We start from the raw sequence: 26,454 nt of genomic DNA, 5'->3' as shown, positions 1-26,454 counted from the left end.
GACAGACAGATAGACAGACAGAAGAGATACAGATAAAGGCAGGGAGTGAGAAAATAGAGTAAGACAGACTGGGATAGGGAAACAAAAAGAGAGGAATCGGAATTAAAAAGGAGGCCGGCCGAAAGGGAGGGAAGAAGGGTGAGAGAAAGAAAAGGAATGGAATGGAAAGGGTGGGAGAGAGGTGCAGGGGAAAGGTGAAGGAAGGGTAAGGGCTTGGTCCAGTGTGGGCACCCGAATTCCCACAGAAGCGAGAAGTTGGAGATGGAGGAGAAAGGAGGGAGAAGGGGCAAGAGTCAATGCTTAGAAAACCGAGTCCAGGGCAGAGAGTGCAAAGGGGCTGGGGCGACAGCAGGGAAGCGGTCGCCCACGAGTGGCCCCAGGCGCGCACGGGGCCCTGGGCGGAGAGCGCGCCCCCTGCTGTCTCCCGTCGCGTCCCTGCGCCGGCTCGGGGTGGGATGCCGGCCGGGGTGCGTCCTCGCAGCCCGCGCCCCCGCCCCGCCCGCCGCGCCCCGCTCGCCCTTCGAGCGGCGCAGAGCCGGGGCCGCGTGGGCCGAGCCGGGAGCAGGTCCGGGCGCAGGGAGGGGACCTGGCCAGCTGCCGCCGCCGCCTCCTCGCCCGCCGCAAACTTTCACAAAGCGCCGGGTCCGGCCTCATCAATCTGCATTAATAATAGTTGGTTGGGCCGCGGGGGGCGGGCGGGGTCCCGGGCCGGCCCCGGCCGCTGGGAAGGCGCGGGGCGCGGGGCGCGGGAGCCGGGCGCGGCGGCGGGCGGAGGGAGCAAGTGAAGCGTAATTTGAGGAAGATGGATGAGTCCGGAGGGCGACACCCCCAGCCCGCCCGCCCGCCCCCTCCCTCCTTATGAGCGAGGGAGCGCGGCGCCGGAGCCACACTGCGCCGAGCCCGCGCCCCGCCGCCACCTCGGCCCGCGCGCCCGCAGCGAGCCCTGCGTGTCCGCGCGGGGCGCACGGCGGGGCCCGGGCAGCGCCATGCAGAGAGCGGCGGGCGGCGGCGCCCCCGGGGGCAGCGGCGGGGGCAGCGGCGGCCCGGGCGCCGCCTTCTCCATCGACTCGCTCATCGGGCCGCCGCCGCCGCGCTCGGGCCACCTGCTCTACACCGGCTACCCCATGTTCATGCCCTACCGGCCCCTCGTGCTGCCACAGGCGCTGGCCCCGGCGCCGCTGCCCGCCGGCCTGCCGCCGCTCGCCCCGCTCGCCTCCTTCGCGGGCCGCCTGAGCAACACCTTCTGCGCTGGGCTGGGCCAGGCGGTGCCCTCGATGGTGGCGCTGACCACTGCGCTGCCCAGCTTCGCAGAGCCCCCCGATGCCTACTACGGACCCCCGGAGCTCGCCGCTGCCGCCGCCGCCGCCGCCGCCTCTACCGCCTCACGAAGCAATCCCGAGCCCGCGGCCCGGCGCACGGAGGGAGCGCTGGACGCCGACGAGCTGCTGCCGGCGCGCGACAAAGTGGCTGAACCCCCGCCGCCCCAGCCACCGCACTTCTCAGAGACTTTCCCGAGTCTGCCGGGTAAGTGCTGGGACCGACATGGGTTCCACCGAAAGGAAGTCCCAGACCGGGACCAGTCAGTCCAGGATTCCTACCACCTGCTTGGAGCCCTGGAGTGCCAGATCCCAGCTCGTGAGCGGTATTCGGTCCCCAACGCCTCCAGGTCCCAAAGCCCTGCTCTGGCCTCGGAGCGCCAGAAGCCTCACCGGTGGCACGCTTCTCTCGGCGGCGTTGTAGTCCACAAGCCTAGCCCTGTCTCTTTTTCAGAATCCCTTCGTTTTTTCCTGAGGGCCCCAGCAGGACATTTGGGGGCAACTGTCAGTTTAGAATGTGGGGGCGCATTGTGAATCAACCCCTCAGCACTCAAATGGTAGGCATGGGCTTTGTGGAAGCAGGGCTAAGGAGGGTCTGATGAGCCTGTAGCTTCTTCCCCTTAGCAGAGATCACTCTTGAATTCTCATTTAGACTAGACCTAAACGTTGGAGAACCAGGTAGGGCGCTGGACCAGGGCAGCCTAGCACTAGAGATGCTAAAGGCTGCTAGAGTTGGGTGTGGCATGAAGACGAAGAGTTGAGGATCCTGCTAAGATTCAGCTGACAGGTCGTTCAAGAGCCCTGGGAGGATGCCCTCTCCGCGGGGACAGGCTGTAGTAAATGGACCCTGATCAGAATCCATTCCCTCAAAGTCCTCTTGTCCTGCCCTCGGCATCCTAAGGCCAAAAAGCGTTCTCCTAGCCAGGCAGAGCCAGGTGTGCCGAGATCAAGGCTTATGCAATCTGGTGAGTTCTAATTAAGAAAAATAGCCCGTGTAAGGGTAGAGAGCTTAAACTTCCTTCACGCTGGGATGAGCCCACTTCTGCTCCACAGTTCATGGCACCTAGCTCAGCCGATGGCAACGACCCGATGGGTCTGGAGGATGACCATTGCAGAGGCAAGAAGAGGGTCCAAGTGTCATTGGCCGGGGCAGGCAGGCAATTCCTGATGACAGGCTTCTGCCGTGAACTGCCCACGGGGCAGTCAAGAAGCCTGTCTTTCAGTTTTGATTTAGTTCTGGGCATTTTGACTGTGGGGATTCTTCTGTTGGCAATTCCTTTTCTAAACTGACCCAAGAGGATCTGAAGTCAGAGCAGAGGCTCCTCAGGAGGACCCTGAGCAGATGAGAAACCTGGAGATAGGAGACAGCGTCTTCAGGACAAGGGGTTGGGGCAGAGCAGGGCGGAGGGTGGAGAGCAGCAGGAACCCCTTAAGAAGGAGGGATCGGGGTCATTCAAAAGCAGGAAAACAGGGCTGGCTACTGAAGAGGTGCTGTGGAGGCCACCCATGGAGCCTGGGGGCAGAGCCAGGCCCAGAAGAAAGCCAGGGAAGGTGGGAGGGGACACAGAGGTGGAGCAACAGTGAGGGGTGTGCCCTCACCACGGGAGCGAGCGCAAACAGCTCGTCCACACACTGCCAGGGTCCCCGGCTCTCCTCTCCACCCTTATGTATAAAGGGGGTTCTTTTCTGAAATAAACCCAGTACTGGCTAGTAAACCAAATATATCAACAGAAGAAGAGGACAGGAGAGAAGTCCTGAGAAGAAAGGAGTGAGGAAAGAGCTGGGGGGGGGGCGGGCAGGGGGGGAGGTGACGACAGACGCGGACTGACTGGAGATGGGGACAGGGAACAGGTTGTCTGTGGGAAGAGGAACTCTGGGCTGGGCTGAATGAGAAGTGAGCAATCTCACTGAAAAAGTGTGCGAGGCAGAGTTCTGTCACAGGAGGGCTGGGAGAGAGCGAAATAAAAATGCCAGGGCGTGCCGAGAGTTTCAGCACCAGGAGTAATGTTTCCTAGACGGGGTCTGGGGACTGAGGACGATGACAGGGTGGTGTCACAGGCGGGAAGAAAGAAGAGATTCTCTGATCTGAGGAAAATGTAATCCACAAGAAAAGGAGGTGTGTGTGTGTGTGTGTGTGTGTGTGTGTGTGTGTGTGTGCGCTGGAGCGCCAGGAAGGGGCTTTGTTGGCGATATAATGGGAAGGAGCCGGTGCAGGGGAGGGTGTTGACAGTGTCTGTGCTGAAGGTCATGCCCCAGCCTGGGAAGATCTGTGGCAGCATCACTGTGGGCACCGGAAGAGCAGTAAGGAAGTCAGGCTTCAGAGGGGCTGGAACCTGTCTTCCCCTGCAGTTCAGCTGTCCCAGCCCTTGGCCAACACCACTCCCCTGCCTTCCCAGGTGTGAGTGGTCCGTGACATGACTGTGGAAAGAAAAAAAAATGCAGTTACTGGAATGTTAGGCATGAAATCCATCCGGGGAATGACTGCACATGGCCCCCGAGGCTGATGGGAAATGGAACCTTCTTCTGTTGGGGGACTGTCTCAGAGGACTTGGGATGAAGTAGGAGAGTTCTTCACTGTGCATGGAACAGGAGCCCTCACAGAAAAGTCTGGGAAGGAATACAGTCTTTAGAATGGCAGAGGGACAGCTGTTTTCCTGGTGGGGATGAGTGGGTGGCACTGGACTGAAGTTATTGCTCATTCACACTTGTTGAATATGTAATGTATAATCGCTAGCCTCTTTAAATGACCTTATAGAGTAGCTGGGTGGGGTGGCACCCATAACTAGGAGGTAGAGGCTGGCAGAAGAGGAATTAAAGCCAACTACAGCTCCATATTATGTTGGGGGACAGCCTGGGTTACTTGAAACCCTATCTTTGAAAAGAAAAGAAAAGAAGAAAACGTCTAGGGAAGACAGGCCAATTTGGAGAATGAAAAAGTTCTATACTTTGGGAATTACAGGAAAATTTTTTTCAGTTGGTTAAGAATTAAGACAGATGTCGCTCTGTATGAGAACTGAAGAAGGAAACGCCCTGAACTTCATTATAATTTGACTGTAGGGGTAAAAGCTATGTTAGCAAATGGAGGGGGGGGGGACTATGACAAGAAATGATGGATCAGAAAAGCACTGAGAATGGGAGGTTGAAAGGGTGCCAGGCTGGGAGCATGGGGTGCAGTGGGGCTAACTGGAGGCAGCCTTTTACTAGGAGAGAATTTTGAAGGTGTAGGGAGGATTAAATACGGACCAGTGGAGCTGGGGTGGCTTGCCTAGCTTGTGTTCAGTACACACAAGTGCTCACACACTTGAGCTCTCGAATACTCGCTCACACACATACATGTGCACACACATACACACCAACAGAAACCCAAAGAAGTGAGAGCTGACTACTAGAAATATCAAGCAAGCCCTTTATTTTATTAATATATGTAATTTAAAGGTTTCACTAGCCACATTAAAAAGATAAAAGAAACTAGTGCAATGAATAACAATCTTCTTTAATCAAATATGTCCAAAATATCTTTTCAGCATTAATCCATATAAATATTTGAGTGACATATTTTGTGTCCTCTTTTCATACCATCTTTGAAATCAGTGCATATATTCCCCACTCCCAGCTCAGCTGTCTTCAAACTAGCCATGTTTCAGGTGCTGACGAGACCCTATCAATACATCTAAAGAGTCTGTAAGACCAGTCTCACGAAAGCCGTGGAGGAAGGAAGTAGGGTAGCAGATCCTCAGCATCCCAGGAAACGGGCAGAGGACAGACCAGATTCAGCCCCAAGAGGGTCTGAGCTGGTCTTGGGGATCTGAGGAAGTGTGTGAGCTCTGGCTGCGGGAAAGTCAGTCCCAGCTAACCCGTGTGCCAGATACGGCAAGGCTGTGCATCACACAGCTGATCTCCGGGAAGGACGCTGTGTGCTGGGGAGTAATGGAAAAAAACCATCCTTTGGGGAAAATGCACGCTGGGATTTCAAACAGAGAGTATTTGGAGTCTTCCACTTGAAGGCTGGACCTCTTGGATGCAGGAGCTTCGACAGTGAGTGGGTGTGGGTATGCCATGCGTAACCATTTGATGGGTGAGAAATACAAGGAGAGACTGGCATGAGGCATGATGCCTGTGTTGGATGCGGAACAAATGAAGACATTTGTAGCTAGGGTGGTGTAGAGGATGAGAGAGTGTGAGGGACCAACCTGGGAGATGTCAGTGTAGGGAGCACTATTTTTAAAAAAACTGAACAGGTAAGGATTTGCTAATTTCCGAATGGAGATTGCGGTAATAATGGTAATCACACAGGGACCAGGAAACTTCAGAGCAGCGTGGTGTTCAAGGGCTGATTGCTGTAAGCTGAGCGCCTGATTGTAGCTGGGGAACATTTTTAAATGACCATTAATTAATTTCTGAATAGGTGCCTATTATGACTGTCAAGATATGATATTTATCTATGAAAGGGAGACAGGAAATGACGTGCTGTAGAGCCAGAGATTTCTACTGTTTAAAAACGAGAGATTTTTTTTTTTGGGGGGGTGACCAAGACCTAGAGTATATTTTCCTAGAACTTTGGAGAAAGTGCACAGAGAGATTGATTGTTCCACTGACTTTTTGTTTTGTTTTTTAACACAGGGTATATCATTCTGTTCCCCAGGCTAACCTCAGACTCACTGTGTAGCCCAGGCTGGTCTCAAACTCACGGCACTCCACCTCCTTAGCCTCCCAAGGGTTGGGATTAAAGGTGTGAACCACTACACTCAGCTTGTGCAGTTGATTTTTCGCATTTTATTTTTATTTTGTCTTTTGAAATATTTTATTTTTTAAAATTATATGCATATATATACAGAAGTCAGAAGACTGTTGGGGCCCCTGGAGCTGCAGCTACAGGCAGTTGTGAGCCACCTGACGACGTGGGTGCCGGGAAGAACAGTGTGTGTGCCTAATTGCTGAGCCATCTCTCCAGCCATCTTTATTTTTATTTTGAGACAAGGGCTTGTGTATCCCAGGCAGACTTCAAACTCACCGCATACAAGATGACCTTGAACTTGTGATGTTACAGCCTCAGCTAACCCTCCACTGACTTCCTTCACTTCTGTCTTCCCCCCTCTCCTCCTCTCCCGTCTCCTCCCCTCCCCTCCCCTCCCCTCCTCTTCTCTTCTCTTTTTGAGACAGTCTCTCTATGTAGCCCTGGCTGACCTAGAACCAGGCTGGCCTCAACTCACAAAGATCTGCTGGCTCTGCCTCCTGAGTGCTGGGATTAAAGGCGTGCGCCTCCACGCCCAGAACTCCGTTGACTTTTAAAGGAAGACAAAAGTTGGGTGAGAGAAATGGTGTCAGCTCTTGCTGTCAAGTCCAAAGACCTGAGTTCAATCCCTGGGCCCTCCATGGGAGGAAACTGACTCCCGAAAGTTGTCCTTTGACCTCCATGCGCATGCTCACACAGACACACTGAATAGTAACATAATTATACAATTTAAAAACGAGCGTTGCATTCCCTTAATGTAGCTGAAAGAACTTTTTTTTTTTTTTTTAGCAGTTCTGACTCAAGGGCTCAAGTCTCAGCTTTGTCACTATTTTGCTGTGTAATTTTGACACTGCTCCAGTGAGAGAATGTTTTATTGTACGTCTGTTATGAGCCGAGTGTGTTCAAGACACTTTGGGAGGGTCACTGTCACAAAACATCTTTAGGCTTTTACTTTCCTCGTGTAGATCAAGTTTTCATTGAGGTGATTGTGTGTGTGTTTGTGTGTGTGTGTGTGTGTGTGTGTGTGTGTGTGTGTGTGTGTGTGTGTTGTTTGACTGTGTTTTGTTTGCTTGCCTGTTGTTGCGGTGGTTTGTTTGTTTTTGAGACCTGTTATGCTGGCCTGGAAACTTGCTATATAGTCCAAGATGACCTTGAACTCCTGGAGGTCTGCCTGTCTCTGGATTAAAGGCGTGTGCCACACCAGCCACTGAGGGGATCTTTGATGTCCCTTTCTATTCCTAGACCAAGTGTTTAAAGCCGGGATCTGAACCTGAGCTCTAAGGACCTCCTTTCAGGAATCTTTTGGCAGGGTGGAAGAAGTCACGTCTTTATTCCTGCTGACTCCTGGCTAAAACTTGGTGTGTCCTTTAATGTGTGATTGTGGAACAAAAAAACCATGATCATCTTAGCAATACATGAAGTTTTTCATGGATAGAAATCACATGTTTTTATGAAGGTTTGCATTCTTTGGAGAGATAATGCTTCTCGTGTTAATAAAGAAGCATGATTACATGACAAGATTAAGTTTAAATATTTGATAACTGTATTTTTAAAAGTATTTTGTTTTAATTAACTTTTTAAAATTTATTTTATTTTATGCATATGTTTTGCCTGTATGTAAGTATGTGTACCGTGTGCATGCCTGGTGCCCACCAAGGTCAGAAGAGGGCATCTGATACACTGGAACTGGAGTCATGGATGGTTGTGAGCCACCATGTAGGTGCTGGGGACCCAACCTGGGTCTTAAAGAGCCAGTACTCTTTGCTGGGCATGGCACATGCCTTTAATTTAATCTCGGCACACAGGAGGCAGAGACAGGAGGATCTCTGAGTTCGAGGACAGCCTAGTCTACAAAGCAAGTTCCAGGACAGCTAGGGCTTTTGTACAGAGAAATCCTGTCTCAGACAAACAAACAAACAAACAAACAAACAAACAAACAAACAAATAATAGTGCTTTTATCTGTCCAGCCATTTCTTCAACTCCTTTATTTTTCAGGATTTTATTTTATTCGGTTTTTGTCCTGGCTGTCCTGGAACTTGCTCTATAGACCAAGCTGGCCTTGAACTCAGAGATCTGACTGCCTCTGCCTCCACTGCCCAGCCTATTTTTAATTATATGTTAATATGTGTGACTATATGTGGGTATTTGCACATGAATACAGGTGCCTTCTGAGGCCAAAAGGAGGTATTGGATCCTTTGGACCTGAAGTTGCAGACATTTGAGCTTCCGGACATGGCTGTAGGAACTGAACTCTGGTCCTCTGCAAGAGGGGTCTACACTCAGCCCCTGAGCCATCTCTTCGGCCCTGGATAACTGTGTTCTCATATAATTGGCTTCCCGTATAAAACTGTACTCTCTGCCACGTAGCTGAAGCTGAGAAGGAGGGGCTGGTGGGTTTTTATCACCTGCCAGGGGAGTTCATGGTACAAAGAGCTTGAGAACCCCTAAGGAGTGGGAAATCTCCAAGTCCCTTTCCTGAGGTGCCCTCTCATCGGAGGCTTTGCTGGGGGATTGGAACAGAGCTTCGATGCCTTGGCTCACGTGGGGCGGAGCAGCTCCTGCAGCAGCGCACACCTGTGGAAGCGTGTGTTACAGGTGATTAGGGAGAAAACGCTCTTTCTTCTTGTTTTGGGTTTTTGAAGACAGGGTTTATCTGTAAAGCCCTGACTTGCTTTGTGGACCAGGCTGGCCTTGAACTCAGAGATCCACCTGGGATTCAAGGCGTGTGCCATCACTCCCAGTTTAGGAAAAAAATTGTTTCACTCAGAGTAATGGGCAGGGAGGCTGTTCTGGGAACAGTGGGGGAAAGACACTAAGAATAGTGGGAGGCGCCAGTCAGGCACGCAGGGAGGGATTCCAGGCCTTTTCTGTTCTTGAATAAGTTTGAGGTCAGCCTGGGCTACATGGGACCCTGTCTCAAGAGAGAGAGAGAGACAGACAGAGACAGAGACAGACAGATAGAGAGACAGAGAGAGGCAGAGACAGAGACAGAGAGACAGAGACAGAGAGAGACAGAGAGAGAGAGAGAGAGAGAGAGAGAGAGAGAGAGAGAGAGAGAGAGAGAGAGAGAAATAAATGGCTGGGAGTGGTGGTGCACGCCTTAATTGCCAGCTCCAGAAGCAGAGGCAGGTGGATCTCTAAGTTCGAGGCCAGGCTGATTTACCTAGAAAGTCCCAGGCCAGCCAAGGCTGCACAGTGAGCCTCTGTCTCAATGCTGCTGCTGCTGCTGCTTCTGTGGGTGGAGATGGTGAAAATATTTCAATTGGAAAGAAGAGGGAACATAGCGATATTTCGAGCCAAGTGCTTTGCGTTGAGCTCAAGGCTGCTTTAAAAGACCACAGGCAAGTGCTCTCCTGGAAGGTGGTACAAGAGTTGGTCTTTTCCGTGAGCTAACTTGACTTTGGGAAATAGAAATCAGGTGTGCAAAAAAAGAGACTTAGGTGGGCACTAAGAAGAGTTGAGGTGGAGTCAAGAACATGACTTAGAGCATCCGTTCTCAATGGTCCTTTCGCAGGGGTCTCCTAAGACCACTGGAAAACACAGATATTTACATCATGGTTCATAGGAGCAGCAAAATTATAGTTACGAAGCAGCAATGAAAACAATGTCTTGGTAGGGGTCACCGCAGCATGAAGGACTGTGTTAAAGGGCCGAAGCATTAGGAAGGTTGAGAATCACGGACTTCGAGGGAATGGGGGACGAATGCCCGGGCTGGGTGGGGAGAAGCAGCCGTGTGGGAGTGGGTGTGAGAAGTGAGGGTCTGAGCCGGGCGGTGGTGGCGCACACCTTTAATCCCAGCACTCAGGAGGAAGAGGCAGGCGGATCTCCGTAAGTTCGAGGCCAGCCTGGTCTACAGAGAGCGTTCCAGGACAGCCAGAGCTGTTACCTGTTACACAAAGAAACCCTGTCTCAAGAAACAAAACAACAAAAAAGTGAAGGTCTGCTGCAGTCTATGTGCACAGACACAGGGAAGGCTGGGTTCCGAGCTGCAGAGGAGAGGCTGGCAGCCTTTGTGGAACTGTGAACGTGTGTGGGAGGGGGAGTCGCCAGCTTGCCTGAATTTGGAGGGAACTATTGACTGAAGAGAGGGAGAGAAGCTTGGCTTTGCTGTGAGCAGTCTGAGCTGAATTCAGGTGTCCTCAGGAAAGACAGCCCAAGCTGGTGAAAGCCATGGAGTAGGGTCTTCACTGGCCATGGAGTAGAGGCGAGTAGTGAGTCTCCTGTAGCAGGAACATCTGTATGTGAGTTAGGATCAGCGGTAATCATGGGGATGCGGGCTGTGAGCACCTTGCAAACACCAGGACGGAGCCAAACACAGAATCATTTGTGGCCTGGGTAGTGGCAGCAGCTTTCTGAACCGTGAAGGGCAAAGAGGTTAGAATGGGGGTCATGGTGAAGCGAGAGCTTTCACAGGGAGCATTAAGGAGAGATGGAGAAAAGCTCCGAGGGCCGGAATCCCGTGAATTATGCACCCACGCACAGAACCTCACAGTGTTGGCCACATCACCTCTCCGCTTCCTCATCGGTAAAATGAGGGCTTTGAATTAAGTTATCTTTACGGTTGTTTCGAGCTGTACAATCCTGTTTGTCTTTTAATATGCTTGAGTTTATTATTTGTTTGTTTGTTTGAAAGATGAGGGTGGGTCTCAGTTCCAGGCTGGCCCAGAGCTCACAGTCCTCCTGCCTTAGCCTCTCAGTTAGCTGGGGTTAGAGGTGTGTGCCACCAAGCCTGGTTTACAATTCTGCTTGATCCTTAAGGATACCTTTATTGACGAGTCATTCTTTCATTAAAAGCCTGGAGAGACGGCTCAGCCATTAAGAGCGCTGGCTGCTCTTGCAGAGGACCTGGATTCAGTTCCCAGCACCCAGGTGGTGGCTCACAACTGCCTGTAATTCCAGTTCGGGGGACCTAATGCCTCTTCTGATATGCCTTGGCTCTTGTGTGTGTGTGTGTGTGTGTGTGTGTGTGTGTGTGTGTGTGTGTGTGTGTGTAATATTTAATATATATTAAAGGCACCTTGAACAAGGGGGTCTGAGAATTCTGTGCTTCCTGGTAAGGAGTGTCCATGGAGAAGTCAGAGGCCGGCTGGCTGTGTGCACCGTGTGGGGATGTCATGCCTGGGTCTAAGGCTGGGAAGACATTACCACCAGAGACTAGGGAGGCGGAACCAGGCTATGGCATCTCAGTGGAAGGGATTTTGCGTGTCCCTGGTGTGGATGGAGGGTGGCAACCAGGGCAGGAGAAGCTGGGCTATGGAGTCTGTGCCTGACTTTCTGTTGTTGCCCGTCCAGGTTCTTCTTTATGTCAGGTAACACTGCAATGCCATCTCTTTACACAGTATTAGCGACGGGAGGGGTACAGAGGCACCAGGGCAGGCTGTGCCCGGGAACGACAGGCATGGAGCCGGTGGTGCTAGTTCTTGGAGGAAGACAACTAAAACTAGCCTGTAAAGCCCTTTACGAGGGAAGTGAGGGCCATGGCATTTATCTCTCAGAGTTACCAGGTAAACAGAAAGACCCTTGCACTGAGTCCTGGACTTAAGAAAGTATTACTGGAGGGCTAGGGATATAGCTGAGTCAGGGACTGTTTGCCTAGAATGTATGGAGCTGTGAGCCAGATCCCTAGAACCGCATAAAACCAAGTGTGGTGGCTCACGCCTTGGATTTAAGCACTGGGGAGGTAGAGGCAGGAGGATTAGAAGTTCAAGGTCATTCTTTTTTTTTTTTCAAAGTCATTCTTGATGAACAGTAGATTTGAGGATTTGAAGCCAACCTGGAGCTATATGATAAACTATATCAAAGTGTTGGGGGGTGGGCATTATTGGAACAATGGCTCAGCAGGTAAGAGCATTGGGTTCTATTCCCATCAACCAAACGATGGCTTACAACCTTCCATAACTCCAATACCAGAGGACCCAACACTGTCTTCTGACTTTCATGAGCACCAGGCATGCGTGCAATAATAGACATTCATCCAGGCAAAATACCCCTACACTCAAAGATAGATAGATAGATAGATAGATGGATGGATGGATGGATGGATGGATGGATGGATGGATGGACGGACGGACAGACAGACAGACAGGTAGATAGATAGACAGGTAGATAGATAGATGGATGGATGGATAGGAACAGAATTATCATTGTCTTAGCTCTTCAAATAGCTGGCAGCTTTCCACAAAATCTTGTTGTGAGAGATCTCCTTCCTAGGGTGACACAGGGGAGGTACCATTGCTGACAAAGAGACATTTCCGGGGTGATGGTGCACACATTCGTCCCAGCACTTTGTAGGGGACAGGCAGGATGGAATGTCCTGCTGAGCCTAATACAATCCAGGCTTCAGTTTGTCTCTGCCTTTCCCCCCAATGCGGGAGAACAGAGACAGTGTCTTACTATGTAGACCAGGCTGGCCCTGAACCATGATCCTCCTGCCTTAGCCTCCCAAACACTGGGGTTTCAGACGTGGCCCACCACGGCCACCTGTGTGCCTGACTCTTTCTCTTCCCTTCAGACTTCCCTGTCTCCCTTTTTTGGTTTTTCGAGACAGGGTTTCTCTGTGTAGCTTTGTGCCTTTCCTGGAACTCACTTGGTAGCCCAGGCTGGCCTCGAACTCACAAAGATCCACCTGCCTCTGCCTCGCGAGTGCTGGGATTAAAGGCGTGCGCCACCAGCGCCCGGCCCTGTCTCCCATGTTGACCGAAGCTCTCTCCTGAACGCCCCTCCCTCTCCAGCCTTTTCTCCTGTCTGCTTCCGTTCGGTGCCAGGAGCAAAGCTGCTGATTGAATGATACTAATTCTTACTCTGGTAGATTATAGAGATGTTTAACTTCCAAACGACTTCCAGACTAGGTGGTGCTCTGAGGAAGAGCTTCGGGAAATGGGGCAGGATTGTGTGGATGGGGTGTTGGAGGTGTTGGGCGGAGGACCTCATGTGTCTGCAGTCTGGTGATCGTTGCTGCTACTTGTGACAGCATCCCCACCCCGCATAGTGTAGCCCTGGCTGTCCTGGAACTCACTCTGTAGGCCAGGCTGGCCTCAAACTCACAGAGATCTGCCTGCTTCTGCCTCCCAAGTGCTGGAATTAGAGGTGTGTGCCACCACCTGCCAGCTCAGGACAACATTTAACTCAGGACTGCTTTGCAGCTCAACCATAATTTAAAAAAACATTTATTAATTTATTAATTCACTTATCATTTATTTTGTGTGTGTGTGTGTGAGTGTGTATATGTTCCATGTGCCATCAGATTCCCTGGAAACCAGAGTTGTGAGCCACTGGACATGGGTGCTGGGAACTGAACCTAGGACCTCCAGAAGAGCAGCAAGTGCTTTTAACCACGAAGCCATTGCTTCTAGCTCCTCAACTTTAATTTAAGCTAAGATGGGCATTTGTTGATTCATGGAACACCAAAGTACCTGAGAGCATCCAAAGCTGCAGATGCTGTTGGGTTTTCCTTCCTCTCTCTGTGGCTCCTCTCTCTGTGGCTCCTCTCTGTGGCCCCTCTCTGTGGGCTCCTCTCTGTGGCTCCTCTCTCTGTGGCTCCTCTCTGTGGGCTCCTCTCTCTGTGGCTCCTCTCTCTGTGGCTCCCCTCTCTGTGGGCTCCTCTCTGTGTGGGCTCCTCTCTCTGTGGCTCCCCTCTCTGTGGCTCCCCTCTCTGTGGCTCCTCTCTGTGGGCTCCTCTCTCTGTGGGCTCCTCTCTGTGGCTCCCCTCTCTGTGGCTCCCCTCTATGTGGGCTCCTCTCTCTGTGGGCTCCTCTCTGTGGCTCCCCTCTCTGTGGCTCCTCTCTCTGTGGGCTCCCCTCTCTGTGGCTCCTCTCTCTGTGGCTCCTCTCTGTGGCTCCCCTCTCTGTGGCTCCTCTCTCTGTGGGCTCCTCTCTGTGGCTCCTCTCTCTGTGGGCTCCCCTCTCTGTGGCTCCTCTCTCTGTGGGTCCTCTCTCTGTGGGCTCCTCTCTCTGTGGGCTCCCCTCTCTGTGGCTCCTCTCTCTGTGGCTCCTCTCTCTGTGGCTCCTCTCTCTGTGGCTCCTCTCTCTGTGGCTCCTCTCTCTGTGGGCTCCTCTCTCTGTGGCTCCTCTCTCTGTGGCTCCTCTCTCTGTGGCTCCTCTCTCTGTGGCTCCTCTCTCTGTGGGCTCCTCTCTCTGTGGGCTCCTCTCTCTGTGGGCTCCTCTCTCTGTGGGCTCCTCTCTCTGTGGCTCCTCTCTGTGGGCTCTCCTCTCTGTGGTTCCCCTCTCTGTGACTCCTCTCTCTGTGGGCTCCTCTCTCTGTGGCTCCTCTCTCTGTGGCTCCTCTCTGTGGCTCCTCTCTGTGGGCTCTCCTCTCTGTGGCTCCTCTCTGTGGGCTCTCCTCTCTGTGGCTCCTCTCTGTGGGCTCCTCTCTCTGTGGCTCCTCTCTCTGTGGCTCCTCTCTGTGGGCTCTCCTCTCTGTGGCTTCTCTCTGTGGCTCCCCTCTCTGTGGCTCCTCTCTCTGTGGCTCCCCTCTCTGTGGGCTCCTCTCTCTGTGGGCTCCCCTCTCTGTCGGCTCCTCTCTCTGTGGCTCCTCTCTCTGTCGGCTCCTCTCTGTGGCTCCTCTCTCTGTGGCTCCTCTCTGTGGCTCCTCTCTCTGTGGACTCCTCTCTGTGGCTCCTCTCTCTGTGGCTCCCCTCTCTGTGGCTCCTCTCTCTGTGGGCTCCTCTCTGTGGCTCCCCTCTCTGTGGCTCCTCTCTCTGTGGGCCCCTCTCTGTGGCTCCCCTCTCTGTGGGCTCCTCTCTCTGTGGGCTCCCCTCTCTGTGGCTCCTCTCTCTGTGGCTCCTCTCTGTGGCTCCTCTCTCTGTGGGCTCCTCTCTGTGGCTCCTCTCTCTGTGGCTCCTCTCTCTGTGGCTCCTCTCTCTGTGGCTCCTCTCTCCATCTTCCCCTCTTTCTTTCCCTAAGACACCCACCCTAGAGAGAGTCGAGGAGGCACAATACCACAGCTCTCACCTGTCATAGCGCCTGCTTAAAATTCTTGTGTGTACAACTCAGGATGACACCTGTGCTCAGGATGTGCATGTCGTTATGGTCCCATCTAGCCACAGGCCAACCTGAGCACAGAAGCACAGAAAAATGTGATTGACGGGCTACCAGGTACTGTGCAGCCCAAGAAAAACAAGGCCCCAAAGAAGGGGATGTTGTCGTTGAGCAAAGGGAGAAGGAAAAAATCACCAGTCCTCCTGATCCAGAAGGAGGGCAGCAAGCAACATCCAGTGCCTTTCAGGACGGGGGAGAAACACCGGTGGGAAGATGCTCAGGTTCCTCATGGACCAGCGAAGCAGCCGGAGGTCAGGGAAGAGGTCAGGGAGGCCCTGAGAGACTGGGACCTGCGATGGGGAGGGCAGGGTTGGAAAACTTCTACCCTTCCACAAAGCTGTGGCTTTTTCTTCCCATTCCAACCTAAGGAAGCTCTGCCGAGGTAGTGCTGGTCGCCAAACTCAGGGCTTTGTGTACACGATTGACTAAGTTACAGCCCTGGTCCTCCCTCTTCCTCCCTTTTGAGGTAGTCTTACCCTGTAGCCTAGGCTGGCCCTTAAACTCACCATCCCCCTGCTTCAGCTTCCTGAGTGCAGGGATTATAGGTGTGTGCTACTATACCTTTTTTTTTTCCTCTCTCCTGTTTTGTTTTGTTTTTCAAGACATGGAACTCACTCTAAAGACCAGGCTGGCCTTGAACTCATAGAGATCCACCTGCACCTGCCTCATGAGTACTGGGATTAAAGGTGTGTGCCACCACTGCCTGGTATATTTTTCTCTTTTTTAAAACTTACATTTAATTGTGTGTATTTGTGTGTCTGTAGGGAAGTGTGTGTATGTGTGTCTGTGTATGTCTGTGTATGTGAGGATGTGTGTGAGTTTTTCTGTGTGTTAAGTGTGCATGTGTCTGCCTGTGGGTGGGTGCGTGCATGTGAATGTGAACTCCCACAGGGGATCTCCCTGGACCTGGAGTTACAGGCAATTGTGAACCAGCTCAAGTGGGTCCTGGGAACAGAACTCAGGTCCTCTGCAAGAGCAGAATGTGCCCTTAGTCACCGAGCCATCTCTCCAGACTTAGAAAATACATCTTCAAAGAAAAGGTATACTCACTGGTAAGATTCCATCACACAAGCTCTCAAGGGTAAGAAAGATCTGGTAGGAATTCTGTCTTGGGAATAATGGGAGAATTCACTTGCTAAAGACAATGTGATGCTTGGTGACGGGCCCTCTTCTGAGGCAATTTCAGGAATCTTCTGTGAGCGTGCCAGGTGTAATTTCAGTGATTAAATTAGAGTCTGTGTGTATGTGGAAGAAATGAGTCTTACACTTAGGTTTGATAAGAAGGTTATTTAGGACTGGAAAGATGGCTCAGCGGTCAAGAGCACTGGCTGCTCTTCTAGAGGACCCAGGTTCAATTCCCAGCACCCACTCGGAGACTTACAACGTCTGGAACTCCATTCCCAGGGGATTGGCTGCTGTCTTCTGGCCTCCTTTGGGCACCAGACACACGTTTGGCACCAAGACATGTTTGCAGACAAAACACGCATACAAATAAAAACAAACCACACAATTTAAAAAGGTTTTCTTCCCAGGAGGCCCTTGGGAAGGGCTGTTACTTCAGGTGGGAGGCGAGGGAAGAAAATCTGCTGGAAAGGCTGGAAGGAGTGCCAGGAGATTTCAGAGACCGAGATTCTGGACATGGGGCAATGTCCCTGGCTGTGGGACTTAGGAAAGCCATTTCGTCTTTCTGCAATTCCACTTCCTTCACCTGATAGTCAGGTTAGCGACGCTGGGGTCTGTGCTGACAGAGTGGAGCAGGGTAAAGAAAAAAACCTGGAGACCACTCTGAAAAGCCCAAGGCTATGCAGGACACTGATGGTGGAGGACCGCGAAAGGTTGCTGGGTCTGAAACAGCATGGTGTCCTGTTGGCTCTCTGTTGTTGCAATAGAGCATTGGGGAGGAAAGGGTTTATATGGCTTATATGTCCCAATCAGAGCCTGTCGTCAAGGGGAGCAGGGGCAGGAACTAAAGCAGGGGCCATGGAGGAACACTGCTTACTGGCTTACTCATGACTTACTCAGCCTGCTTTCCAATATAATCCAAGACCGCCTGCCCAAGGGTGGCACCATCCTCAGTGGTCTGGTCAATCATTAATCAAGAAAATGTTGCCTGGCAGTGGTGACGCACACCCTTAATATCAGCACTCACTCGGGAGGCAGAGCCAGGCGGATCTCTGTGAGTTTGAGTCCAGCCTGGTCTATAGAGCGAGATCCAGGACAGGCACCAAAACTACACAGAGAAACCCTGTCTCAAAAAAAAAAAAAAAAAAAAGAAAAGAAAAGAAAAAAAAGAAAGAAAGAAAAAAGAAAGAAAGAAAAGAAAATGTCCCCAAAGACATACCCACAGGCCAATCTGATGGAGGAAATCCCTCATTGAGAGTCCCTCTTCCCAGATGAGTCTAGCTTGTGCCAAGACAGAAGAACTAACTGGGACACGTGGGGACTTGGAACCACCCTGAGCTTGTCACAGAGCTGGGAGAGGCAGAATCAGTGATCTAGTGAAGGTCCTCCTGGTTATGTGGAGCAAGGGATGCTAAGGGGTCGGAGGAGAGGGAAGAGACGGCAATGCTCCTTACGGGCGTGGCGTGGAACAGAGCGACAGTGGCATGCTGACCATGCGCAAAGAATGATCTGAAGCGGGGCTGAGGAGTCACCGACAGGAGAAAGTGGTTCGGTGATGGCACCTGGCAGGCGAGTGCCCCGAGGACTGGGAAGTGCAGCTGGGTCTCGTTGGGGAAGTGACCTGGGATTTCTCCCACCTTTTGACCCTCACTACTAGGAAAAGGATGGCTGTCCAGGGAGGAGTTCACGAAGGGAGGGTCTGTGTCCTGGGAACTGAGTCAGGAAGTGGCGAAGTCAGAGCTATGGGACTTCTTCCAGTCCTCCAGACAGCCGCTTTCCTCTAAGCGAGCACAGAGCAGCAGCTGGGACACCAGAGACCAGCTCAGTCTGAGAGTGCTCCTGGGCCGTAAGTCTGAAGACATTCCTTCAATGGCGGTCATCATCCTTGATGACTCCAATGTGGAATTCTCACCTTTGGCAGGCAAGTCCAGTGCTGTCCCAGGCTGGCCTCCAGGCTTGACCTCCCTGGTGCCAGGATTTCGGCCATGCACTATGATGCCCAGCCTTAGCATTGTGTATTCTCTCTGCTGGGAAAATACCTCCCCTAGATTCTGTGTGGCTCCTTTCTAGCCCAACTGGACCCCTTTTATCCCTTTGATTTTGAGATTATACTATAATTACATCACGTCTCCCCTCCCTTCTCTCCCTCCAAACCCTCTCACACACCCCTCCTTGTTCTCTTCCAAATTCATGGCCTCTTTTCATTAATTGTTATTACATACATGTATGTATATACATGAATAGTATTAAATACAGCTTGCTTGGTCTGTATAATGTTACTGGTATATATGTTTTCAGGGCTGGCCACTTTGTTACTGGATAAGCAATTGGTGTGCTCTTCCCATGGAGAAGGCTCTTTCTCCCGGCTTTTCCCTTAGTTGCCCATAGTTCTTTGTTTAGTAAATGGGGGAAAGACTACTGAGGCCTCCACAGACTGGCCCTTTACCTCCATAGTGTTCCCAGTCTGTGGAGCCACTGCCTTTCCTCTGGGAAGCAGCCACTGTCCACATGTTGGTGCCGTCTCTGGACTCAGTCGGGTAACAGCTTTCTCGGCATCAACTCTCTGAGTAACTGTAGTTCAAGCTTTGAGATCTCTGGTTCCCAGGATAAGTCCATGAGCAGTCTATAAGTCACAGGAGCAGTCCTGTGGACTCTGTCTGTGTCCAACTAACCAGCCTTCTGCACCGTCAACCACCCCGGCCAGACTGAGGCTTCCACAGGCTCTGGACTCACAGGGAGCCCAGCACACACTCTGGTACCAGTTCTGACATTCTCATACATGAGGTCATGATCTTTCTGCCTTCTCAGCCACTTACATTTCAAAACACTTTTCATTTTGTTGGAGAGTTCCTGCACCGGATCATTATTTTCCATTATAAGCTGTTCAATGGAAGCTGGCTGTGATAACACGTGCCTTTAATCCCAGCACTGAGGAGGCATACACAGGTGGATCTCTGTGAGTCTGAGTCCAGCTTGGTCTACATAGCGAGTACCAAGACAGCCAGGGCTACTTAGAGAGACCTGGCCTCAAAAAAAATTTTTTTTAGATGTTCATTTTCAACTGGAAATTGACTTCTGTGAGTCTGACATCTATCTAGTCCAATTCCTATAAATCAAACTTCACAAACAGAAAATTTACCAGAAAGGTTTGACAGCTAGGCATGATAAACCAGACCCATGTAATCCCTCAGCAGGCAGAAACAGGAAGATTGCTGCAAATTCAGGATCAGCCTGGTCTCCATCACAAGTTCCAAGCACAGGGCTCCATTGAGAGACTTGACCTCAAGCAAGCGGCAGGCTTCCGCCTTCTGCTCGTTTTTGTCAACCACAAAAATGTGTGACTTTTGTTTCGACTCTTTCACTGTTGACATTTATTATAAAGCAGAAGGAGAATGGCTTGCATTTCTTTCCTTCTTCTTCCTCCTCCTCTTCTTCTTTAAAGCAGTCCTGGCTGAGGGAATCGCTGTGTACATCAGACTAGCCCTGAATCCATAAAGATCTGCCTGCCTCTGCGTCCCATGTTGGCATTAAAGATGTATGCCATCGCATCCAGCTGCATTCACTTCCTTCCTTCCCTCCCTCCCTCCCTCCTTCCTTCCTTGCTTTCTTTTTGAAAAGGATTTTTTGTTTTATGTGTGAATGTTTTGTGCGCATGTATGTATACCACACTCATCCTTGATACCCAAGAAGGTCAGAAGAGAGCATCCGATCTCCCGGAACTGGAGTTACGGATGGTTGGGATGAGCCGTTGTTCCAGCTCCCTGCATTTCTTTTTAACTAAGTTATGTGGGAATGGTAAGCTGAGTGAACTTGCTGCCTGCCAAGGCCTGTCTTCTTCCACGGGTAGCTGAGTAGCTCACTCATTCCCGGTCCCTGACTCCATCCAGGTTCTCAGTGTGCCCTCTGCTGGTCGAGCAAAGAGCAAGTGACAGCAGCAGATGTGTCTGTCCTGGGGGTTGGGGGCGGAGGGTGGAAATGGCACTGTTCAATTTGTCGTCGCTCCCCCTGGCCCCGCCCCCCCCCCGTTTGCCTTGTCTCTGTATGGAACTCAGCCTTTCACTTTGTCTGGTTCATCATTTAATTTTCTGCCACTTCTGAACCCCGTTTCCCGCTGACTTTATTCCCCTTCCTGCCTGCTTCTCCCCTTCCTTCGGTCTCCCCTCTTTCGGGGCCCTTCATTGTTCCAAAAGCTGTCCTCTGAGGCCAGTGGTTGTGTGTTCCTCTCAGCTACCCCACCCCCACCCCCGGTCTAGAGGTAGCTTATCAGAGTCTTCAATGTCATGATCATAAAGGCACAGACAGACACTCATGCCCCTGCCACTCAGTGTCCCACCGGGATCGAGAAACGGAGAGAGGCCATGAACCCTCGCTCCTCAGACGGCTTTAAAAGCGGCACCGAGGGCGGGCTGCTTGTGTGGGCTGGAGTTTCTGGATCTGTCTGAAGACAGAGGGATGGATGAGATGATCTCAGGAGGGCTCTGCCGGATCGAGGAGCGGGGAGCCTGCTCTCCATCATCATCAATTTAGATTTATTGGAAGCCCCCCCGGGGGCTTGGCACTGTACTAAATAGCTCTATCCTTCAAGCCCTGAAATCCAGTTTCTGCCTTTTTAACACTGTTGAAGACATTGCACCGTTGGGCTATGTTTTTGTTAACGTATTATTAATTACTACAGAGTATGTTTTTAAAATTGAAACCACAGGACTTAGTAACAGTGTTGGGACTTTCTTCACTTTTTTTAGCATCGTGAGATCCTACAGGACTCCTCTGTGTCGGGGAAGATCTGAGGCACGCTGGACACTGGGGTGGTATGAGCAGAGGAGGGGGTCCACTGGTGCTGGGAAAGGGTGGAGTTGAAGGGGTATCTCAGGAGAAGAGAGAAAGGGAACTGATGGAGAGAGGGGAGAGCAGGCAGGCACGCACTGGAACAGCTGCTTTCACTTGTTAAATATGTATTAAATGCCTACTCTATAGGTAATTTTTAAGATACCAAAGCTATAACCATGAACAAAATATGACTGAAATCCATATTTTTGTGAAGCTTATATTCTTTTTTTTTTTTTTTGGTTTTTCGAGACAGGGTTTCTCTGTGTAGCTTTGTGCCTTTCCTGGAACTCGCTTTGGAGACCAGGCTGGCCTCCAACTCACTGAGATCTGCCTGGCTCTGCCTCCTGAGTGCTGGGATTAAAGGCGTGCGCCACCACCGCCCGACAAAGCTTATATTCTAATAGGAAGAGACATAGTTTTTTTTGTTTTTTTTTTTTTTAATAAAGTGAATGAAGTTGATGTCACATATTATGGCAGCTGATGAATCCAAGAAGCATCTAAATTCTAAGAGGATGTCAAGGAAGAAGGGCCAGCCTGAAGGAGCCAGGGGAGGAGCCAGTGCTTGATCTGGGGAGGAATGGGGTGTCCCCAACAGAGAGAGGGCTGGGGATGGGTGGGCACAGAAGACAGGAAAACCACTAGAAGAAGCCAAGTCGGTGAGGAGGTGGTGAGGAAGGGCCCAGCTCTGGTCAGATCTGAGAGGCAGATTTGTGGGGGGATGGGGTGGGGCCATGAGAGGGAGAAATGAAGAATGCTGTCATGGTGGCGTCTGAAGATGAGGAGGAGGGGTACTACCAGGCCAGGTGGAGAAGAATGCTAAGGGTGGAAGGTGGGAGAAAGGTTGAGATTTCCATTTGGGACTTGAGAAATCTGAGTCTGTGAAATAAAAAAAAAAAAATGGTGTGAACAAAAATCCCTTAGCAAGAGGAAGGAGGGTCACCCATGTCCTGAATCTTTAACAAAAGATTTATTTGTTTTTATTTTGTGTATATGAATGTTTACCTGCATGCATGTCTGTGCGCTATGTGTGTGCAGTGCCCATGGAGACCAGAAGAGGGCGTCAGATACCTTGGGACTATAGTTACAGATGGTTGTGAACCACGTTGTTAGTGGGTACTGGAATAGAACACTGGTCCTCTGAGAGAGCAGCCAGTGCTCTTAACCACTGAGCCATTTCTCCAGCTCCCAGGCCTTAATCTTGCAGAAAACACAGTGTTTGTGGCCAGAGCTGAGGTAAGGTTGGCACTTTTTTAAAATTTTATTTACTTTTTTTTTTTTAGACAGGGTTTCTCTGTATAATAGTCCTGGCTGTCCTGGAGCTTGCTCTGTAGATTAGGCTGGCCTTGAACTCACAGAGATCTGCCTGCCTCTGCCTCCCAAGTGCTGGGATTAAAGGCGTGCCTGGCAAGGTTGGCACTTTTTGTAGACATCATGAGACACCTGAATGGCAGGCTGCTTCTGGGAAGGTAAGGGGCAGTTTGGAGCCTGGCTGGGCTGCTGCAGGCTGGGGCCTGGGCAGCATGAAGGTACTGCTGTAGTAGTGCAGTTGAGGACTTGGCCTCCGAGGCAAACGTTGCCGTAGCTCCTGAGAAGAAGGAGCAGGCATGAAGGAACACGTGTGGACTCACTGGGTGGAAAGAGGTTGCTGACTGTAGGCCCAGTCTATAGGAGGGCTGCAATAAGGCAGGACCGTTCTCATCTGCCTGCCCCCGGGGCGCCATGCCTTTGTATACCTCTTATCTTATACACTGTTCACTGCACCCGGGATCCAGGCCCTGCTGAGCTGTGGTCTCCCCTCTGAACACACCTAAGGAGTGTGAGTGTGGTGTGGGGGATGTGGGGATGTGGGCTGCACTACTGTTCTCACCCAGGCTACCTTCACTGAGCTCCTAGGTTACAGCATCCTTGTGTTCTTCCCTTACTGGTTGGTGGGCTGTCTTTTGGATTTCTGTTGTTTCCTTTCGGCAGAAAACAAAGGACTTTGTAAAACTCAAATACTGAAAAAAAATATTTAAAGGAAATTAGGTGTGTGTGTGTGTGTGTGTGAGAGAGAGAGAGAGAGAGAGAGAGAGAGAGAGACAGAGACAGAGACAGAGACAAAGAGACAGAGTCAGAGGGACAGCTTTTGAAAGTTGGTTTCATCTTCTCACTATGTGAGTCTCAGGGACCGAACACCGTCATCAGGCTTGGCAGCACCCTTATACCAATCTCTCTGGCCCTCCACCTTAGTGTTTTGAGACAGGGTCTCTCACTGAAACTGGAGCTTATTTTAGCTAGACTGGTTTGTTGGTGGCCTCCAGGATCTCTCTCTGCCCCGTGGCTGGGGGTACAGGCATGAGCCACCACACCTGACCACATGTGGCTCTGTATGTTGGTGTTGGGGATCCCTACTCTGTCCCTCATGCTTGTACAGCTGAGTCATCTCCCCAGCCCTAAAAAGCACTTGAAATGCTTTGTTTGCAGCCGTGACAAAGACATCAGTGGATCCGAGTAAAACCAGGGGTTGATTTTTAGAATTGAGTATGGATTAAAATATTTACACCCTGTGACAACAGTCGCCCACTAGGAGTCAAGATGTCTTTCTACACCCTCTTGTCTAGTTTCTCCTTGTCACATTCCCACATTCCCTCCAGCCTTCTCTGCTGACGTCAAGCTCTCTACGAAGCCTCAGGAAGCCTCCATTGGTGCTGTGCAGGCAGCCCTGGCCAGGGTCTGTGCAGGGAAGAGATGATGGCATGCTGATGATATTAAGGATGAGCCCTAGAAAGGGACCAGGGGGCCAAGAGACAGGGAGAAAGTTCAGCCACAGATAAGGAGGTGGCAGTGCTGGGAGCTTTCCATCAGGGCAGTCTTGGTTAAGAAGGGGAGCCAGTCAGTGCACACCTTTAGTCCCAGCACTCAGGAGGCAGAGCCAGGCAGACTGTGAGTTCAAGGCCAGCCTGGTCTACAGAGCGAGATCTAGGACAGGCACCAAAACTACACAGAGAAACCCTGTCTGGGCGGGGGTGGGGGTGGGGGGGGGAGAAAAAAAGAAAAAGAAGGGGAACCAGGTGGACAAAGAGATCTCATTCTCCGGCCTTTAGAATTTCTTGGCTTCAGACTTAAAATGAGACCAGATGACTCTAAAGTTTCCATCTTGACATAAGATTCCGTGACCTGGATCTAGTATGTGGGTCTGAGGGGCTAAGAGTCTGGATACCGCTTGCTCTTGGGGCTGGAGAGGATTCCTGGGAGGACAAAAGCTGTGTGTAGCTCCAGTTCTCTCCAGTCAGCTTCCACATTACTTCATCCTGGGACCGCAGGTCTGGGTTTGGAGGGTGGGTGTACGTGCAACATGGGACCTCAGGTGGGTACCAGGTTTGGAGGGAGCCGGGAGGTGGTAGGGAGCATGCGTTGGGCTGGTGGGAAAGCTGGGGCGGGGGGGGGCGGGAATCACTGGCATGTATGTGGCCTCCCTGCTTTCCATAGTGAAGTCTACTGGCTAAAACCTTTCTTCCCATTCTTTGTCTCCTCTAAACCTTTTCCCGCTCCCCCTTGGACGTCCATCCCGTCTCTTCTGACCCATCTCTTCCTCTCCGAATGTGTTGTTCCCTGTTGTCAATTGCTCATTCCTGGCCATGCTTCCACATGCCTCTCCTCCTGCATCCACTGGCTTCTCCATCCGCCCCGCGCAGCAGAGGGGAAGGTGTACAGCTCTGATGAGGAGAAGCTGGAGGCCCCAGCAGGAGACCCCGCGGGCAGCAGCGAGCAGGAGGAAGAGGGCTCGGGCGGCGACAGCGAGGACAGCTTCCTCGACAGTTCTGCAGGGGGCCCAGGAGCTCTTCTGGGACCCAAATCGAAGCTGAAGGGAAGCCTGGGGACTGGCGCTGAGGAGGGGGCACCAGTGGCCACGGGGGTCACCACTCCCGGGGGGAAAAGCCGAAGGCGGCGCACGGCCTTCACCAGCGAGCAGCTTTTGGAGCTGGAGAAGGAGTTTCACTGCAAGAAATACCTGAGCCTGACAGAGCGCTCCCAGATCGCCCATGCCCTCAAGCTCAGCGAGGTGCAGGTCAAGATCTGGTTTCAGAACCGCCGGGCCAAGTGGAAGCGCATCAAGGCTGGCAATGTGAGCAGCCGTTCCGGGGAGCCCGTGAGAAACCCCAAGATTGTGGTGCCCATACCTGTGCATGTCAACAGGTTTGCTGTGCGCAGCCAGCACCAACAGATGGAGCAGGGGGCCCGGCCCTGATGGGGGTCCTGGGGTCCAGAAGGCAAAGGATCAGCACCCGTGCCTGCCCACGACTCCCTGGGGGCTGCCGACGAGAGGGGCGTGGTGGACCCTGCTGGGGAGAGGTCAGCTGTGCTCCTGGATTGCAGACTGGAGTGCGTGGCCTGGGACTGCCCTGGAGACCTCAGAACTGGCGGTCTCAGGGGTGCAGGGTTCAAATGCTGACCTCCGAGAGCTTCTGGAGCAGAAGTGGACTCCTGGGGTAGGGGTATGAAATGCCCAGGACCTAGAGGGTTCCATGGCTAAGGCCTGAGGGGGCAGCTTCTAATAGAGGGGAGAAGGCCTGGGTGGCACCAGCCTGGGGCCACAGTTCCTTATTTATTTTGTGTAAAGTTTGTATATATGGAACTATTTTGTCTTTTGTCTGTCTGTACCCCAAAGGGGGACTGGGAAAACTGCTTCCTTGAGCTTCCCCCAGTTAGTCTCACCCTGCTACCGCTTTGTGAAGGCGCCATCTCGCTGCTCAGTATAAGGACATGCAAAGACATGAGATGGAACTGTCACGGCCAAAGTGGGGGGTTCTTAAGCAGCCCACCCTTCCACTCTTAAGCATCCCTCCACAGTGCATCCCACCCACCCCACCCCTCCCGTCACCACTGGGCTACTCTGTCCCCACTTCCTGTGAAGAGGCTGACTTTTCTGCTCCTGGCGTCTTCTCTCTGGGAGAGGCGGCACACTTTGGGGAGAAACTCCCTTCAGTCCCCACTGAAGGGAGACCCCGGTCTGCCCTGCAGAACATCCAGGTCACCTACATAGAGGACACCGTCCTGTCGGTAACGAGGGCAGGACAGGAGGCCCATCCCACCACCTGAGCTGATAGAGAGGCACACAGCCTCGTCTCGGCCTTCATTTGCTCTCGTGTGCCAAGGCCTGGGGCAGAGGCCCCCATTGCCTCTCTGCTCTCGCAACCTTAGCTGCGTTTTCTCCTGTCCGTTACGTTTTGAAGGGTTAGGCTCCCACCAGCCTCAGAGATTACGGGCAGACAAGTAAATCCCAGGAGCGGGACTCTAGATACCTGCAGACGCTGGAGAAAGGAGACAGAGAAGCGCACTGTGGCTGCTGCTGGGGTAACTAGCTTTTTGGGGAGAAACATGACCTGTATGGACTAGAGAGAGTGGAAAACAGCTGCATCAGGCGGTCACCCACCAGGGAGG

The 26,454-nt window shown here is 51.9% G+C and overlaps 1 protein-coding gene across 1 annotated transcript; it reads left to right on the top strand.

The window, feature by feature from the left end:
- The first annotated feature begins 774 nt into the window (after window positions 1-774).
- Gbx1 (gastrulation brain homeobox 1) lies at window positions 775-25,868 on the top strand. The gene is made up of 2 exons (XM_028879465.2): window positions 775-1,524; window positions 24,708-25,868. Exons 1-2 carry the CDS (start codon window positions 807-809, stop codon window positions 25,259-25,261), a joined length of 1,272 nt encoding a protein of 423 aa, XP_028735298.1. The 5' UTR covers window positions 775-806; the 3' UTR covers window positions 25,262-25,868.
- Window positions 25,869-26,454: the final 586 nt, after the last annotated feature.

This window comes from Peromyscus leucopus, chromosome 3 (genome assembly GCF_004664715.2).
Source record: "Peromyscus leucopus breed LL Stock chromosome 3, UCI_PerLeu_2.1, whole genome shotgun sequence".
NCBI lineage: Eukaryota > Metazoa > Chordata > Mammalia > Rodentia > Cricetidae > Peromyscus > Peromyscus leucopus.
This window is presented reverse-complemented; position numbering and strand designations above follow the sequence as displayed.

Bases quoted from the DNA above. Each gene is read 5' to 3' on its own strand.
- Gbx1 (XM_028879465.2), top strand. From the start codon at position 807: ATGAGTCCGGAGGGCGACACCCCCAGCCCGCCCGCCCGCCCCCTCCCT. The intron at 1,525-24,707 runs GTAAGTGCTGGG...CGCCCCGCGCAG, and splicing joins GACTTTCCCGAGTCTGCCGG to CAGAGGGGAAGGTGTACAGC.